At 33.1% G+C, this 20307-nt stretch overlaps 1 protein-coding gene across 1 annotated transcript in view; it reads right to left on the bottom strand.

The window, feature by feature from the left end:
* Positions 1 to 20307, bottom strand: part of LOC134243099 (uncharacterized) — an 89225-nt gene that overhangs the window by 30073 nt on the left and 38845 nt on the right. The window contains exons 9-10 of the mRNA XM_062725314.1: positions 8108 to 8231; positions 7220 to 7455 (exon numbers count right to left, since the gene is read on the bottom strand). Coding sequence (XP_062581298.1) covers positions 7220 to 7455; positions 8108 to 8231 — 360 coding nt within the window. The remainder of the gene's footprint in view (positions 1 to 7219; positions 7456 to 8107; positions 8232 to 20307) is intronic.

Below are 20307 nucleotides of genomic sequence, written 5' to 3'. Positions count from 1 at the left end.
TTGGTCATTTCACGTGTTACACGTGCGCGCACCTGCACGCACGTGCGCGCAAAATGACCTTCGTTCCGCACATCTACATAACATACCTAGTGACCCTAAAAAGGTTTCACCTAGATCGGATGAGTAGTTTACGAGAACACTCGCGGACAAAAAAGTACCGGAGAACAAAGAAAAGATTCAGAAAAAGTAAAAACAATATGTTCCCAAACTTCGTTTGGGGAACATAATAATCGTGTAACAACTACTGGGGTACAATAGTTTAATTAAATTATAATTTGGCAGGAATTTCTCGTTCGATCCTACCATGTACAATGCTAGTGTGTATATAAAATTCAACGGCCCTTCGACATTACGTAATCGCGTGTTCCGGTTTACATGTACTTATGTAAAAGCTTTGAACACACACAAAAATGATATTTAGAAATCCTTTAGCGCACAATAAATTTTAGCGCTCAGGGGCTCTTGCGCCAAAGGCGCTAAAATTAGTAGTGCGCCAAATATTCTCGTTTTACAGTATTTCTTTTTAAATATTGTAACAAAGCAACTGAATACTGGAAGAAAATGTAATATAGCCATCAATAATGGATAGGACTGGGCCGTAGTTATTACCAGTTATATCGTACGTATCCGCTGTGTGTCACGTGAATTATATAAAAATAGAATTGTTAAGCAGAATGTAGGAAATGTAGATAGTGCAAGGGCAAGCGCTTATTTTTCAAGAAAAGAAATTGATACACATTAAAAATGGTTTATTTGTTCGACCATAAAAGTGCTCGGAGCTAGTCAGTGCTTTTTGCGAATTGCTTAAAATTTTGCCGAAAATGCTTATAATAGCTAAAAAATTTCAACTTCGCTTGAATTCTGTTATAAATAAAAATAATATTATGCACACCAGGATCAGGTCCCAGCACTTTTCAAAATATACACAATATAACCATTAAATATTCTAAATTTCAGCTCAAACAAAATAGTCTATGCCCTTGCACTTTTGATGTTAATTACGAATACGCTCATCGTTTTAGCGATATTCTCTACATTCCTTATCCCTATGCAACTTCATTGTTACAAGATAAATTCATATTCTATACAAATTGTATTTAATAAATTATTTTCTTTTAGTTTTAATGATTAGGCTTGAAAATTAGCAATGGTATCATATTTATTTAAGCATTCCTGTAATTATAAACCGGTGATTCTAGTCCTCTGGATCAACTGTGTTGCGTCATGTCAATGCTGATGACGTCATATTTGACAAAAGGCTTTCTTCTATTACTCGATTTTATTGTTATTAAGTACTGCAATTTTAGAAGATTTTATAAATAATCGATATAATAAATGAATTTAACTTGTTATTTACGCGTGATCATGTTGTTAATTAATGTTTGTGGCTTGTTAAATTTCAATGACGTCACAATTCAACTTCCAATACGATGTAAAAGGAATGTGAACTCTGACCTTCCTTAACATAGTTCTCTTAAATCTTTCCTGTTTGCTACACAAAGCAATAAACATAAATATTGTTTTAGTTATATAAACAGAAAATACAGGTAATGGGTATATATAATGCTACTTAAAAGAATGTGTATCACGGCAGTGTATATTACGCCTTGTGAAAACCAGCTCCGTCATCTGGCCCCTCTACAATATCAACGTGGTAAATACAATCCCCCCAAGTAAACTGTTTTGTCCTTCTTCTTTCTTAAAGGACAATACTCAATTAGGTTTATCAAAGGCCTTTAAGTTAAATTTTATCATTCAATATAATCTTTATTATTTGTCATTATTTTAAATTGTCAGGTAATAGATATACACAGCATACGAAGCTGCATGTTGAAGTTTTGGTCCTTTGATTTTCATGAATATCAAAAGAAATCACTGACAGGTACGCAATTTAAAGCTTTCGTAAACACCTAGCACAGGTTTGTTCAGGATCGAGTTTGATATATATATATATATATATATATATATATATATATATATATATATATATATATATATATATATATATATATATATATATATATATATATATATATATAAAAAATAACAGAACGCCGATTAAAACTCTACCGGTTTCAATTGTATCATCAGGAGTTTTGACATATTGCTATAGATACAAACATTTCAAAGTATATTATGACGTCATGTAACGTCAAAAGTGTTGCGCTTTAGTACAGTTCATTGTGACGTCATTATGTTACGTTATAACGTTAACAATTAGACAAATAATGCGGGAAAATTGTAAATTGTCTATTATGATAGGGCATTTAGCTTTGGTTTAAACAATGAAATAAAATGTTTTCATTGTTTAAACCAAAGCTAAATGCCCTGTCATAATAGACAATTAATTTACAATTTTCCCGCATTATTTGTCCAATTTTTAACGTAATAACGTAATATAATGACATAATGAACTGTACTAAAGCTGAACACTTTTTACGTTACATGACGTCGCAATATAATTTGAAATGTTTGTATCTATAGCAATATGTCAAAACTCACGATGATACAATTGAAACCGTTTTAATCGGCGTCCTGTTATTTTTTACTATTTAAATACTTGTGTGGATTTTTTTTCAAACTTTTGGATTATATATATATATATATATATATATATATATATATATATATATATATATATATATATATATATATATATATATATATATATATATATATATATATATATATATATATATATATATATATATATATATATATATCCAAAAATGAAAAGAAATATCACTGTGTCCGGTAATTAATATAAGAAAAAATGACAAGGCAACAATGTTAGTAAAACGTAAGCGCTTTCTTCATTATTTCTTCAGACGTTTTACATTTCAAAAATGTGACGTAATAACGTTACCTGACAGGTAACGTTATTACGTCACATTTTTGAAATGTTTTGAAATGTAAAACGTCTGAAGAAATAATGAAGAAAGCGCTTACGTTTTACTAACATTGTTGCCTTGTCATTTTTTCTTATATATATATATATATATATATATATATATATATATATATATATATATATATATATATATATATATATATATATATATATATATATATATATATATAGTGTGTATCATAGATGTCTTAAGGTTGAGTAAAAATAAATTTCTTGAACAATCTCGTACTCTATGATTTCTATTTAAAACTATTGTGAATTTGAACCTCTTCGTCGTCTTCATTAACATGCGATTAACCTCTTTATGATATGTTTCGAATAATAACAAACCCGTTGATTTGTATCGTTACAGATAAACGGCTGCAGTACAAACGTGCTTCTTAGCTCCAAGTTTTTTTAACGATCAGAATGGACTAGTTTGATTTATCTTATTATACTGTTTCATTGACAGTTTTTTTTTGACAATAAAATATTGTATTTGTAGTTGATTGTGAATCTTGAACATAAAATATATAATTTGTCTTTGAAAGAAAAATAGCACAAATGAAGAATATTCGTTTTATAGTATCTAATCTAAAATATGATCAGTTTAGATTCCATTTTTTAGATACTTGCTGCTGATGATGCAAATTTTGGGCATTGAAATGTGTAATGCTGGTTCTAAAATATCGAAATACTTCTATGAATTCTATCAATAAATTTTGACAAATAAAGTCAATATATTCGATAAGTCCGGGAAAAAATTAAGGCAATTTTATAATAAACTTAAAAGTTTTTAAACAGTTTTTAAACTAAAAATATTCATCGTAGACCCTCACCTTTGATTTTCTTTTCTGAATATATCAGATATATTTGCTCAATCTGCATAAATTCAGCAAAAGTTTCAGACTTAAAACAAAAAAATTCGAATTTTTGCTTGTTTTATTTTAAAAGCCCGAAAAAATTACATTTTATGAGTGCACAAAGGTAAAATAATATGCAAATCAATTTGATTTTTTTGTTACAATTTTAACGTGTCTTTTTTAAGAGAAATGATATCATACTTTGTCGCTTGATTCATTTAGAGGGAAAATGTCAAATATGTTATTTTTGAAAAAAAGACTAGCTGCAGATCTGTAGCGTTATGTTTTTATATTATATTATATTTATTTGTCTTGGGCCAAACGCTACAGATCTCGTTAGGCAAAAAAGGTACAATTTACGGCGCAGTATTTTTTGCACCCTTTTAGGGAGAATTTCTCCACTTTCTTGCAGTGGTCAATTAACTACCTTTTACTCCCTAATTATAGACGCATTCTGTAGCAAATATATGTGTATCTTATTCACCTCCCAACCATTTATAGTTTCAGGCAATAAACTTGCTTGAAGTGAATATTCAGCAATCTAACATATAAATTTCATCAAGCGAATTAATCACTTGTAGAGACGACTACACGTATAAAGGGTAGGTACATGTACATGCTGTTGGATAAAATATACAGAGTAGTTGAATAATATGACAAGAATTAGGGAGTGAAAAGTAGTTATTTTACCGATGCTGGAAAGTTGATAAATTCTCCCTAAAAGTGCACAAAATAAATTGCTCCGTAAATTGCACGTTTTTTTGCATTACGGGATCTGTAGCATTATGGTCAAAAATACATAAAACCATAACGCTACAGATACTGAAGCTAGAAAAAGACATACATTTCAGTGCAAAAAACGTCATTTGAAATGTACTGAGGCGCCAAAAGAAGAATATTGACCCTTTTTTTGTTTATATTTAAATAAATCTACATAAAACAGGGTTAATTTTTTGTTTTATTTAGGCTACATATATATCAGCAATAGCTTACAGTTATTGGGGAAAATGGCAAATTTTTGGTTCCCTCCCTATTTCCTGAGTTCCCATTCAATAACTGTTTTATTATACTAAAAACAATCAAAGGCAATTTATTAAACCGTATATTCATTTTAAACATTTTTTAAAGATATTAAGGCATTCGAAATATTCACAAACGCATGTGGTTCCAAAGATGGTACATGTAAGATAACTTATGCATCGTTACCTATGACAAAATTATTTCTTAAATATAAATGATTTTACTGATATATTTTGTAGCATTTTGCTAGAAATCAAATATGATTTTTGACATTGCATGTCAAAATCCTTAGACTTCATAGTAACATTGATGCGTCACAGTAAGAGAGTTCTTGCCCACTTTTCATTTCCATTGCTTAAAAATGTAATTAAATATCCATGAGGGAAGAGTCCCAGATGAGGAAAATAGTCTCTTCACAGAGATGTAGGCAGTTTGAGGGTATCAAATTTATATAGAGAAATGACAGTAAAGGTATAAAGGAAGAATAACGTTAATATAACGGCTTTGGTATAATTGATTGATTGGTTGTATGTTGTACGTCCCTCTCGAGACTTTTTCACTCATATGGAGACGCCACCACTTGCCGGTTGAGGGCTACAAATTTTGTCCTATGCTCGGCACTCAGAGCCTTTCAGCAGGGAGGGATCTTTTTCGTGCCAACACCTACTGCGACACGGGGCATCGGTTTATACGGTCTTATGCGAAAGACAGGTCACCACGTCCCACAGTGGGATTCGAACCCGCGACGTAAGGATTGACTCCTTACTTCGCGACTCTAGAGCAGACGCTCTAACCACTGCGCCACGCGGGCGACCAGATTTGGTACGTTATATCATCGTTGTAGCCTCCAACGTGTTATGCATTAATACAAATGTAGACCGACAACATAAAATATTTTAGCCATATTTAAAATAGTATGTCATATTAAATCTTTAGCATACACCTTCATTACATGGTTGCCATTTGCAAATTAGTTTGTTGACGCACATGTTGGAGATACCCATGGATAAACGCAAGAACATTTTTATGCATTCTTGAAATTGACAAATATAATATCTCAGTATTTCATTTTGCATACTCAGTATGCAAAAAATGACGTAATAATCACATTTGTTAACACATAGAACGGAGTTTCCCGAGTGTGACGACGCTATGGTAATGATGGAGTTAGGGTGTTTGACGATATGCTATGAAATCGTTTGAAAACTGTACAAAAATAGTTTGGTGTTGATTTTATACAGACAATCGGGCAGGAAGAACAATAATGCTGAGCCTGATTTAATTTCAATTTATACTTGTTATGTTCCCCAAACGAAGTTGGGGAACATATTGTTTTTACTCTGTTTCTTATTATTATTATTTTTCTTCTTCCTGGGCACTTTTTTGTCCGCGAATGATCTCGTAAACTACACATCCGACTAAGGTGAAATGTTTTTAGGGTCAGTAGACATGTTATGTAGATTTGTGGAACGAAGGTCATTTTGCGCGCACGTGCTTGCAAGAGCGCGCACGTGCAACACCAGAAATGATCAATATAATGAATGTAAGCGTAACCTTTTACATTTTTGATGAAATGCTTTGAAACTCATAACATTAGGATATATTAGTAGCACAGACAATATGACATGGTCAAAATAGCAAGATCTCACGCGCATGCACGTGCGCTTGGCTCTGATTGGCTGAAACTAAAGTCTCAATATCTTTCTTGTTTTTTGACAAAATCCTTTGAAATTTTGAACTTTGCCATGCAATAAGATATTCTACAACATGATATATAGCAATTTTCATAAAAACACGTGCATGCACGTGCGCTGCAATCTGATTGGCTCAAACTTTAAATAGCTATAACTCACTTGGTTTTCGACCAAACAGGATGGGATTTGGAACATAGATAGATATAATGGACTTCTACAAGAAGGTATGGTCACCATGCACATGCATACACGTGCGTGTACTTGGGCTGCAATCTGATTGGCTGAAACTTAAAACAGCTATAACTTCCTTGGTTTTCAACCAAACGGGGTGGGATTTAGAACATAGATAGATGTAATGAACTTCTACAATAAGGTATGGTCACCATGCTCATGTATGCCCGTACATGCACGTGAAATGAGTACATTCAAAAATACACTTGAATGAGCGTATTTTTAATACTTTTTGATTAAATACTTTAATATTTAGTATATTGAAATATATAGATTGTGTAGACTAGATGATATGATCATTATGCACATGCATTCACATGCGCACGCGTGCAATGCTAAAATTTGATTGAACTTGGTACACTTCTGGGTAAAAGTTGTTAAAGTCTCAAATGCAGAGTTTGTCTTATTTAATGAAGCTTACAGGAAATATGGCACCAAAAGGGATTTGGGGAGCGTTTGGGGAACATCTGTAACGGTCCCCGTTACAATTAGCACTAGTTTTTAAATTGATATATTCGTACCTTTTTTAGATCCTCTGCTATATGCTCAATTTCTTTTTCATGTTGTATGTTTTGCGATTTTGAATGAACGACTTCTTGCATTTTCTTCAGTCTTTGTCCAACCTCAATTAATCTATCAAGTCTTTTCATGTCAGCTTCGATATTGTGTTCGGATACGTTTGGCAAGATTTCCCACTGTGATGAGCAATCATATGGCATCTGGTTTTTTAGCATATTTATGAAGAAATTTCCAAAACCTATAAGCAATACACATGCATAGACTCAATTTCATTTAACGAACAATTATTTTTTAATAAATTTGACAAAATTATAGGACCTGTTTTTGGAAAACTTTTTATTTTTCCCTTTTCCATGCATTCTAACCCCCCCCCCTTTTTTTGCCATAAACATGTAGCATTATAGCATTGGGAAAAGAACTGTAGGCTAAATGTTTTATATTTTTTCCCACACAAAAGTTATTTAGATAAATATTCAGTGCTTTGAAGTCCACAGATAACCCCCTGTTTTGAACATAATTATATTTTAATTATCTTCGTCAAAGTTTGATTTTGTCGGCAAATATTGGTCATTACCGAATAAAGTCTTTGGTAAATATAGGTCGTGATCTTGGTGCCGATGAGGAATTCAAGATTGGCAAATATATCCTAATGATAACCCCATCTGTGTCTTCAACGTTGTTTTTAAGACAAATAAATGTTTGAATAAATCTTAATGCTTATACATTGTACTTGTATATCTGCATGGCAAATATTCGTCACACTTGTGTATTTTTTCTATAATATACATAAGAATCCCGACAGAATCATTAGACCCATTTTATGGATTGGAAAATAAGACTTTAATCAGAAAATTAAAACTTTAGCAGTTGTGTGTTTGTGACAGAAATACCTTCGTTTGTGCTTTTCTCTGGTTTAAGATGATCGGAGAATTTATATAAAACTTCCATATACACACGACAACATCGAGTTATCAACTGTGTTTCTGATGATCTTGGGCTTTCCACTTCAGACTCCTGAAAGTTACATGAAACAATTACAACAGATGGCAATCGGCATTATAGGTAACCTAAGTGCCATGCAGTAACTTACCAACGTTTGATTCTGGTTCGTGTTTTAAACAAGAGACCATGATATTCACAATTTTGAATATGGACATAATTGCTCATCATAACTTAAAACTTAGCATGCTTACTTTGATTACATAATACCCTAAGGCAGATCAGAATAACAAAGAACAATGCATTTCAACTAGATAATCAAGTGTGTCCAACCCCATAACAACCTGCAACCGAGGGGCGATATGTTTCATAATTTGTTAAAAGGCAACTTTACCCATCATAAATGATTGATACTGAAATCATTGATTCATTTCCATTATATGATCTTTAGAGCCTATCTTATCGTTCTCCCTAAGTCAATGGACATGAAACTCATCATTTGAAAAAGAATCCTTTAATCATTACAACTTTGCACTTATCTCATCTACATGATTCACCAGACCAAAAAACAGGTTCCAAAGTAAAAATGCATTTTCACTACATAACTAGTATGAGGAGGGTATGGGGATAACGAACAGTATTCAATCTTAAAGTCCATAAAACAATACAAAATAGGAGCAGAGTAAACACGGACCTCAGAAACATCAGAGGTGGATCAGGTGCTATGGAGGAGTGAGCATCCACTTCTGACCGGTCACACCCGCCGTGTGTTCATTGTCATGATTAGGAAATAATTGGAAAATCTATGGTCAATTTAGTGTATAAATAATGGACTAACTATTAGTATGATAAACGTCAGTCAGCATTTTTCTCAATGGTAATTTGGATTTGCTGACAAAGTCATTGTATCGACCATAAAACTTACGAAATGAAGACTTTAAACAAGACTGCTGATACTCTTGTTTCATCATCATATAATAGATAATAAAACGGAACCGCTAAACCAGGGAACTCGATTTTGAGAGATGCACCCTTCCTCTACATAAATATCTACATGTTTTTTTTCTTTTAAATCAGGACCAGAGTAGTCATTTTTTTAAGAATTAATGCATTTTAATCATTTAATCAATAGTAAGACTAGTCCTCGCCAGACCAGACCAGACCAGCAAATGAGATAATGCATTTTCACAATACATTATAGCCATTCAAGTCCCACCCTAACACTATGACCCCTGACTCATGGGCCTTGATATTCACAATTTTAAAAGAGTTACTCTTCCTCTTGATATTTTTTTTTTGCTTAACACAATGGATGAGATTTTTTTTAAAATAATGCACTTTCTCTAAGCATTCATCGAAGGCCCGCCCTAGCATCAGAACTCCTGACCTTGAGATTATAAATTCTAGAATTTTGGAAGCTCAATACTCTTATTCCGATCATAGAAAATGTTCCTATCTTACATGTAAGGAACAATGTACGACCACAGACGGTCGATGACAAAGAAAAACGTATAGCAAATGACCCAAGTGACCTAAAAATGCAAAAATGCATGGTTACTTAAGAAAAAAAAATTCCGTGTTTTCCTGGATGTTGCAGGATATCCCCCGAGGTCGAGAAACGTTGTTTGAAAGATAAAATCCGTGTTGATATAGCCTAGGCTTTTATATTTCAAACAATAGTTCTCGACCTCCTCATCATCCTACATCATCCACGACAACACGGTCTTAAACTCTACTCTACTAAGAGCCCTTAAATAAGCCTGATCCTCTCCACTATAGACAAACAAATTAAGCCACCCTGATCTGAATACACTGTTTCAATCAACATTAGCGGGTATATTGTCCCCCGCTTGAAAAGTGGGGGATATTAACTTGGGTCTGTCCGTCCGTCCGTCCGTCCGTCCATCCGTCTTTCTGTCTGTCTGTAACGCTTTCGTTTCCACACGATATCTCGAGAACCCTTTGAGCTTTTACAATGAACATTTGCATAGCAACTCCCTATGGACTAAAGAAGACCCTTATTGATTTTGATGTCAAAAGGTCAAAGGTCAAGGACATAAATTCGCAAATTCTGTCTGTTTAAACACTTTCGTTTCCGCACGATATCTCGAGAACCCTTTGAGATTTTACAATGAAATTTTACATAACAACTTCCACTTCAGCCACCTGTGGCTTAAGGAAGACCCCTATTGATTTTGAGGTCAAAAGGTCAAACTTCAAGGTCATAAATGTATACATTCTGTTTGAGTGTAACAATATCGTTTTCGGGCAATACGAGGACTATTCATTAAATAATGACACTACATGTTCTCCTTTTAAATTTTACACCTGATTGAATGAAAACACATGATAAAATGTTTATTGTCTTCCATACTATTGATTTGACACCTAGTCACAAACTTTCTACAAAGCGATTTTCAATGAGAGTATCTTTTTCGGACCCACCCTGCGGACACTGTTAACATGAAAACAGATCGAAAGTCCCGAAAGGTCATTTTGAACATCAGGTCGTATACCAAATATTGTTTTCTAATAAATATAACGTAATAATAAATTTTCAAACAACTCTTGTCACTATATGAAAATTCTAGTATCTATGAAAACCGTTTATCAGATGATAAAGCATTTCAAACTTGGTAGGGATGCAGATGAAAATATTAAACATTCAGGAAGGATCAAATCAGTTATCAATGAAAAATCAGTCACAGTAGTAAATGTGTTATCGACAGAGAGGGCAGAGTAACCGCAAATCATATCGCCAAGAAGCTGAACATTTCATCGGGTAACTTTTGTACGATTTTAAAAGATAGTTTAGGAGTCAGGAAAGTATCTTCGAGGTGGATCCCACATATTTTAAATTACAGGCTAAAAGGATGCTATTGCACAATTCTCAAAAACTTTTAAAATTTATCGGAAAATGGGATAAAATACGTCGACCTGAAATTGTTACAGGAGATAAAACTTGGCTACATTTCTATGAACCTGAAAGGAAAACTGAAAACAAAAATATGGCTGACAAACAATGAAAACGACCTACCATTGCAAAACGCGGCAAAACAGCTAAGAAGGTTTTGTATGCAATCCTTTTCTATTCTAACGAGGTATTCGCTCAGATTCAATTAAAAATAGGCAAAATTGTTACTAAAAAAAATGTTTACGCGAAAAATAAAATACCTGAGGTACAAAATCATTACAAAAACAGAAGACCCAAAGCTTGAATGAGGGGGGGAATCAATCTCTTGCATTATAATGTTCCAGCACACACTACAAAGTACACACAAGATTTCTCTTGTAGAAATATAATACAGCAGCTAAATCGCCCGCTTTGTTTTTAGATTTATCCCCATGCGACTTTTCTTAGTCCCTTAATTAAAAAAATGCTATGTGGACGTAGTTTCCATTTTCGTTCTCCATAAAGTTCAGCTGCGTGTCAGTGTCTAAAAAGTATACCGCTTTCGAAGTACAGAGCCGTGTACCAAAGCTTGATAAAACGACTTCAAAGATGTTATTAAGTAAAGGGGAATTATTTTGAAGGAATGTTACTAAAATAGAAAAGAATAAAAGGCTATATCTGATTTTACTGAAAAAGTCTCACTATTTAATGAATAGCCCTTGTATTTCAAGAGGATGTTGAGCTTTTGCAATGTAATTTATACAAAAGTCCCTAGGACCTCTTTTACCCCTCTCAAAGTGCCCCGCCCCATTTGTTTTATAAGTATTGATTGTATTACATGTCACTATTTTTAGCACAGGGACATGAAGAGTTCTTACGTATAAAACAGAATAAAACTTTATATTCTTATTACATCCCTTAGTGTAGAAATGTTTAACAAGAGGCCCACGGGCTTATAGGTCACCTGAGTATCATGTAACAACTTTCCACCAATTGTATTTGGTTCGTGTTTTAATCTAAAAGCCATGAAATTCACAAATTTTGAAGGAGGCACCATTGCTTAGCAAAGGGTAGATTTCAAAGCATTAATTTATTTTTAGTCAAAGCACCCTCCTGGTACCCCTGACCCAGCGGCCCTGAAATTATCTATTTTGAAAGAGGCCCCTTTCTTCATTATAAGGCCAGCATTTTTTTTATGTTTAGGTTTAGGAAAATAATTTACAGACAGGATACTTTTGAAACGAATACATAATTATCTCACCAGCATGTCATTGTGCAACAAAGTCGTCAGCATTTTATTTGTCCTTTGAACAGGTGAAACGTTTTGAATGGCACTCGTATCAATAAATTTTACACTTGTTAAACCAAGCTATCTAGCTTTATTTACCTGCCGTTTCATCGTAAAACCGGAAGTGTGAGTTCGTAAATTTGAAATCTTGATCCCGACTCAAATTTGACATCGGAAAGAAAAAAATGTTTTTATTTTTTTCTGAAAATTCAAAACCTTGAGCGGAGGGTTTGTAAAACTGAAAATAAAATAAATCCTGGCCTTAAATATGTAATTAGATCATTAGTATATTAACCAGGAGCACAGGATAAGATGTTCAAAGAATTCATGCATTTCACTATATAATCATTAGAGCCCCACCCTAAAACAAGAACCCCTGACCCTGGGGCCACAAAATTCACAATTTTGGTAGAGGCACTCTTGCTCATCATAATTATGTACTTAGTTAGTTTATTTAATACCCAGGAGCAGAGAAGAAGATTTTCAAAGAATTCCTGTATTTTCACTATATAATCAATAGAGCCCCGCCCTAACACCAGAACCCCTGACCCTGGGGCCATACAATTCACAATTTTGGTAGAGGTACTCTTGCTTATCATAACTATGTACTTAGTTGGTTTATTTAATAACCAGGAGCAGAGAAGAAGATTTTCAAAGAAATAATGCATTTTCACTACCTACTTATTTAGCCCCGCCCTAGCACTAGTACCCCTGACCCCAGGGCCATGAATTTCACAATTTTGGTAGAGGACTCATCGCTGATTACAATCATGCAAACAGTTTGACTGCTTGATGTTCAGGAGTAAAGAAGAAGATTTTTAAAGATTGCATTAATTTTAGTGGTTTTGGTCCCACTCCTCAGGCCCCAGGGCAGCAGGGATCATGAAATTCACAATTTTTGTTCCCCTTTACCTATAGATGCTTTGTGCCAAATTTGGTTGAAATTGGTTCAGTGGTTGCAGAGAAGAAGCTGAAAACGTTCAAATGTTAACACTCGATGGACGACGGACGACGCACGACGCACGACGACGGACGAAAATGGATAGCAATAGGTCACCCGAGTTTACTCAGGTGACCTAATAAAAGCTAAATTATACGCTATTCATTGTGTAAACTGTTGACAGTAGTAAACTTAGTACCATCAAATAAAGGTAAGGTATGTTGGAGTATGTGCATATAATTTCCTTCGCAACTGATGCAGCGCTTCAGAGGTGAAGAGGTATGTCGTTCGCTTCAAATGCATGAGGTACCGAGTTCGAGTACCGGATGTTCCGTGCTGTTTTTTTTTTTTTTTCAAATGCTTTTTCTCATATCTAGGCCTATATACTAGGCATTTATACACATGTATTCTACATTAAAAATTCCTTTATACACATTGTAAAGAATAGACAATCGAATCTTTATATCAATACATGTATAAGCATTTTTATTTGCTACAATATGCATGTATATATTCATTTCTACAAATTCATTGGGGGAGGTGTTCTGACACTACACCCCCAAACTGCACATACTCCTCTTTTTTCCATAAGTGGGGGACATAAATTCTCTGAATTAGCTTGTTTGTGTTTACTTGCGAACGGAAGTCAGACGGTTTGAGCTGTTGCTGCTTTAAAAAACATTTATTTATCATAAAATTTGTTTGTGTCATAAATTGTTAAGTTTTTTAAACACAATGAAAAAATCAGTTTTTAATTTGCTTTATCACTATAATAATTGAGTTAAAATATGATGTAGTGAGGTTCGCGGAACTGCCCCGCTTATAGCTATAACCAGACGTCTCTGTCGAGGCTGTAGCTCTACTGGTTTATACTTAAAACAAAGGAAGATAAAAGTAACGGTTGCGACTTGAAACTTTAAAACAGTAATAAATAGAAAAATGGTCATTACCAAAGCAAAAACCGATGCAGAGAATTATGTATCTTAGTGTAGTCTACTTGTGTGCCAAGTTATATTGAAATTAGACCAAAACTATAGGAGTAGTAGCATTTTCATAGAATTTAAAAAAAATTCTATTTTAAGTAACCATGGCAACACCGTTCATTGAAATCAAAAATTTATGTTTCTTAGTGTAGTCTACTTGTGTGCCAAGTTATATTGAAATCGAACCAAAACTTTGGGAGGAGTAGCATTTTGAAAGAATTTCAAAGAAATTTCTATTTTTAGTAACCATGGCATCAGCGCTCATCGAAATCAAAAACCGATCCACAGAATTATGTATCCTAGTATAGTCTACTTGTGTGCCAAGTTATATTGAAATCGAACCAAATCTGTAGGAGGAGTAGCATTTTTAAAGAATTTCACAGAAATTTCTATTTTTTTAGTAACCATGGCAACGCCGTTCATCGAAATCAAAAACCGATGCACAGAATTATGTATCTTAGTGTAGTCTACTTGTGTGTCAAGTTATATTGAAATCAAACCAAATCTGTAGGAGGAGTAGCATTTTGAAAAATTGTTTACAGACAGACAGACAGCTAGACAGACGGACGGACGACGGACGCATTACTATCACATAAGCTCTTCTGGTATCTGACCAGTAGAGCTAAACACCTACATTCATCAGCTAATTTTTGCAATATAAAGTGTTCAGGCGATCCATCGATGTGGTCTAAATAAGTATTTCATTTTGGAGTCAAATATTCATTTTAGTTGCACAAATATGATACGTGTTTCTGTTAATTTTTTGATGACGTTCGTGATATATTGGAGATTGATTGATTGATTGTATATTGTTTAACGTCCCTCTCGAGAATTCTTCACTCATATGGAGACGCCACCACTTGCCGGTGGAGGGCTAAAAATTTTGTCCTATACTCGGCACTCAGGGCCATTGAGCAGTGAGGGATCTTTTTCGTGCCAACATCTACAGAGACACGGGGCCTCGGTTTATACGGTCTCATCCGAAGGACCGGTCTCCACGTCCCGCAGTGGGATTCGAACCCGCGACGTAAGGATTAACTCCTTACTTCGCGACTCCAGAGCAGACGCTCTAACCACTGCGCCACGCGGGCGACGATATATTGGAGAAAAATGTCCACAGCATTTCCTTGATCTCAGCAATAATCGTTGTAGAATTAATTTTAACTATAGAACTTTATCTAAAAATTCTTTTTTTCATTTTATCAGTCTTTAATATAAGTCCCTACATGTAACTATGATAACTTTAAATGCTCAGATATGAAACATTGAAAACATAATACTCCTAAGTGTAAATGTTCATCCTATCCTCTATAACTATGGTCTGATTGGACACTTCATCATTTCACTACTGGACGAAAAAAGTGCTGAGAATCCCAAATTTTACTAATAAAGTTTGATAATTACTGATAATGTGCTGTTGTTGCTGATAAATACTGATATTTACTGTTATTATTACTGTTGTTGCTGATATTTTTTGTTGTTTCTGATAAATACTGATAATTACTGTTGCCTTTTACTGTTGAGTCTGATAAATACTGATAAATACTGTTGAGGTACTGTCGTTGCTGAGAATTGCTGATAATTACTGTTGAGGTACTGTCGATGCTGAGATTTACTGATAATTACTGTGGTCATTGTTTTTAACCTGGTAGTTGGTTTAAAATAAAACAGAGGGCTATAAAAACCTTCAATTATTACTTTCTTTTACTTGAATTATCATGGCAAAATTTTCATATTTTTTTTAAATGTTCTGCTTATGGCAAAATTACATGACTGTATGTATGTATGCTGATCTCAATTTCTACATTACGTTAACTTTGTGAAAATTTTGACAATAATCAAATGAATTATTAATAGAATGAATATATAGAAATAGAATTAATAAACAAAATTAACGGCAGAAAAAAAATGGAATTTTACTTTCGCATAAGATCTTATTGAAAAATAAACTGTAAATAAAAGAAAATTATGCTATCTTAAAAAAGATCCATCGCCGCCTTTCCCGACTCCAAAAAATTATGTAGGGAGATCGGTGATCTTTTTTTTCAGTAATAAGAAAAAAGTTCGTAATGGATGGGGAAAAAATCGGGATTAAAAAAGTTTCCTGCAGGCTAGAAAAGTTGGATTTGTTCCGTTTTCACTAGGTCAACTGGTCGAGTTTGGACAACATTTTGTTTTTGAAGGCCTTTTTTTCTCGAAAACAATTATATTCATTTTGTTAAATGTTCGGTTTTCTGGTCTCTTTTTGTCGAAATATTTGAAAAATTTGCTAGGAAATTAGAAATTTTATCCCTTTTCAAAAGTAACTAAGAGGTGAAAACAGGTTTGAATATGTTCAATCTGTGGGCACTGATTTTAATAAATTTATTTATTTATTCATTTATTTTAATGTTATGTAGACGTTTGTAGATCGTCCAAAAATTAAACTCCTCCACATGTACATATGTACAAGTACACACTGTATGCATGTGCAACCGGCAAATGGGGCGAGGTGATTAAAAATTAGATGTTAAGAATCCCTGGTAGAAAGGTACATGTATTTAGTTTGTCTTAAAATTTAAATACAAAATCATTTTTTATTTAATCAGTTTTGAAATCTCATTGATTTTTTTTATTTGATTTTATGGAATGGGAAATAAATGAAATGAAACTTAATGTAATATGTTACTATTAGTATATGATCAAATTAATCGATTTTAATTTTGCATGGTAAAAAGTTGAAAGGAAAACACCTTTTAATTGATTTCAATTGATCAGAAATCGGTGATCGACCTGTGATTTTGCTGTATTGTTTACAAGTCTTCAGCCCCGGGGTAGAACGGGGTACAACTTGTATATTCCATGCAAATTGTAGTGGTCAGCGTAACAATGGGCACTAATTACCTATTGTTCTTCGTCTGCGGCTACCGGTGTTATCAATGAACAAACTACCTGTAGACACTGTACATGTACTCGCTACTTTGGAACAATCTTAAAGATTATGGTCGCACGAAAAAAAAAACCGTAATATTGAATTTGATGACGAATATAAAATTGATAGAAAAAATATTTAGAATAGAACACTTTGGTACTATAATGAAAAAAAAGATATATGCATGTACGAGGGCCGTTCAAAAATTACGCGGACTTGTTGCACAGAAGAAATATTTGACATATAATCGGGCAAAATTTCACAAATAATATAAAAGAATCTTTACTTATATGGTCTTCAAAATTTCATATAAAAATGTTGTAAATTGGTATTGATTTTGAGTGATTTTTCAGGACATACCATTAAGTCACGGCGCAGCAAAATCTTCGACGTCACAAGCATTATAAAAAATATGGAATTGAGCTTTCATTTTCTTAACATTTTCCCTTGAGTACCTGTATAGTTTGAGTTACCTTATCTACTCAACATCCAAACACCATTTCTTGTCAAGCTTAAAATCTATAAAACAAGTAAAGAATATTCTTTTTTGTTTTAAAACCAAAAACTACTTATGAGATATAGTGTGATATTGGTGACTCTCAATCACGTTCTTTACAGTCCGGATAAAGTTAACTTTTCGTCTATAATCTTCTTCCCGTCCTCCCGTATAGCCTTTTTACAGAGGTCTAACTGTCTAAAATTTCAATTTGCTATTTGTGGGCAAATGTCATGAGTAGCCTAGTTTACTACATGTTTTATTATGCATATTTTGGATCTATGCTGCCGATATCTCGAGCATTACACATATTTTAACAAAAGTTTGGTGCGCCGTCAATTCAGGAAACGTCATTTTCACAGTCGTTTTTACGGGAATCGCATCAGAGAAAAATCACTATATTTCTGTTAGTACTTCAAATATTACGTCCAAAATCTTAATACATAATAATAGAACAATTTAAAGGTACATTTGAGAAAATTGTTGAAAAATATCGCGAATTTTAGAAAATCATTGAGTTAAATTTTTGAATCCGCATGCTTTTGCTTCAATTTTTTTGTCGTGCGCCTTACCTCTCCATCAACGACATCAACATACCGATAATTTTAGTAGAATTTTTTTAAAATACAGAAATTTTGCCCGAAATTTATTGGAATCATTAAGATACATATTACTGTGAAATTTTATAGCTATATGACGTCTGTAAGCGTAAATAATAGCACAGTCCGCGTAATTTTTGAACGGCCCTCGTACATCATGTACGTTGTACAGACTTATTTTCATTATTATTTCAATTCTCAAAGATCTATCTTCTTCAGTATTTAATTTCATTTTTTAGTTTTACGCATATTTCTTCAATCAATCAATCATTTAAATATGAATCTTTTTACCATTTTACTTTAGTATACATAGACCACAAAAACATATAAAATGTATGTGATTTTATACATAACAGTAGGTCTAAAAGGCATGCGTGAATAAGAAACTAAATAAAAAAAAATTTCGTAGGTTGCTATAAATGCGAAGTAAGGGAATTTAGGCCGGGGAGTATATTTTGTTTATCAGATAAAAGAATATTCCGGGGGAGGTGGTCACATGTATTTTCAATTCTGAATCGCTGCTAATGATTGTTTGGGACCGATAAATACGTAGACGAGAAATTAACTTCACTTTTAATAAAAAAAAAAGTGTGCAAAATATACAATCATATAGATATAAAGAGAAAGATTGTTTAGTGAAGCACTTTTTTGAATTAATATTAGCATGAATTGTTCCCAATGCAGGGAAACTCCACTTCGCTTAATCCGAGAAAAAAAACTCTTAAATGTATGGATTTTGAATGTCAGAAACATGCATGACGTTGTGTATCGCACTCATGAATAAATGTTATAATTACTTCAGTTCTGAAATGTGTATGGTTCATTGCAATTGATTCTCTAAAAAAAATTTATTCATGCATATAAAAAAAACCGATAAGTATATTATCATAACTTGCATGACTTTTAAAACACACAACAAAAGAACAGACCTTGCCCTATCGGCTATCACTTAATTGTAAACAGTATTTCACCCCCTCCTTTTTGTGCTACAATCAAGTAAAATCATATAAATAAGCACCAAGTCTGTACTTTTCGTTTATACAAAGGTCTCGGAGAAAAATGGAATTAAAAAATAATTATAATCACTGCACAAAATTCTAATTTTACAAAAACGCAAGCCGTAACGATATCCCTATGTCAGAATGTACTAATAATTGACCCGATTCTAAAACGAAAGTAGAACTTTTACACGTGGTTGACATGTATGTTCAATAACAACAAGCACAAAGTTTGCATTAATGGAAAAAGTTTATTCAAGTAAATGATTTATTTTATTTAGTTTTTTAATTGACTGACCGCATATAACATGTTTAAGGAGTGGCGCATAATATTAGAAGCCATATGCCCATGCATAGACTTAAAAGTGTATACAATAAAAAAAGAATTAGCCTAAAGAAAGACGTATATTTCATTGACTGAAAATCACTCTGCATAAGATTTATGTCATGTAGTGTATAATCCTTAAGCCTTAACAAATAAATTAAAAGAGATTGAGAGAGAGAGAAAGCTAGAAAGCGACACGATATAAAATTCGCAGGGAGGACATCGGAGAACTAGAGCGCGCTGTCTACATAATCTATAAAAAAAATAAATAAAGATGCTTCAATTTAATTATTTAACCCTGTCACATTCTTCTATAAAATAACAAAGTTTACGCTTCAAGACTGGATTTTATGAAAAATATTTAATACTGTCTTGTTAAAAATGAGAGCTTAATTTAAAAGTAATTGGAAAAGGGGGGGGGGGTTCAACTTAATATGCTCATGCATTTTCAGTTCTCCACACGGTAAAATAAATTAAAATTTGAAACCATTGACTGTATTGAAGTATTTAAGAAATCCACAAAAAGCTTTTGATGACAGTACACATACATGTGAGAAAAAATATGAGATGAGATTTTTTTGAACAAAAATTAAACTTTTTAAAAAAGTACTTGGGAAGAAAAACCACTGCAAATACAACAGAATAATTTTCCTCAGATAATGTCATCTACGTGTAAGGAGAAATTTAAAGAAAAAACATAAACATTTATGAAAGCTTA

The sequence above is a fragment of the Saccostrea cucullata genome, unplaced genomic scaffold (assembly GCF_032062105.1).
Source record: "Saccostrea cucullata isolate Sc308-1 unplaced genomic scaffold, CSIRO_AGI_Scuc_v1 ctg973, whole genome shotgun sequence".
NCBI lineage: Eukaryota > Metazoa > Mollusca > Bivalvia > Ostreida > Ostreidae > Saccostrea > Saccostrea cuccullata.
Note: the sequence above shows the minus strand (reverse complement) of the source record. Positions and strands in the feature narration are given on the sequence as shown.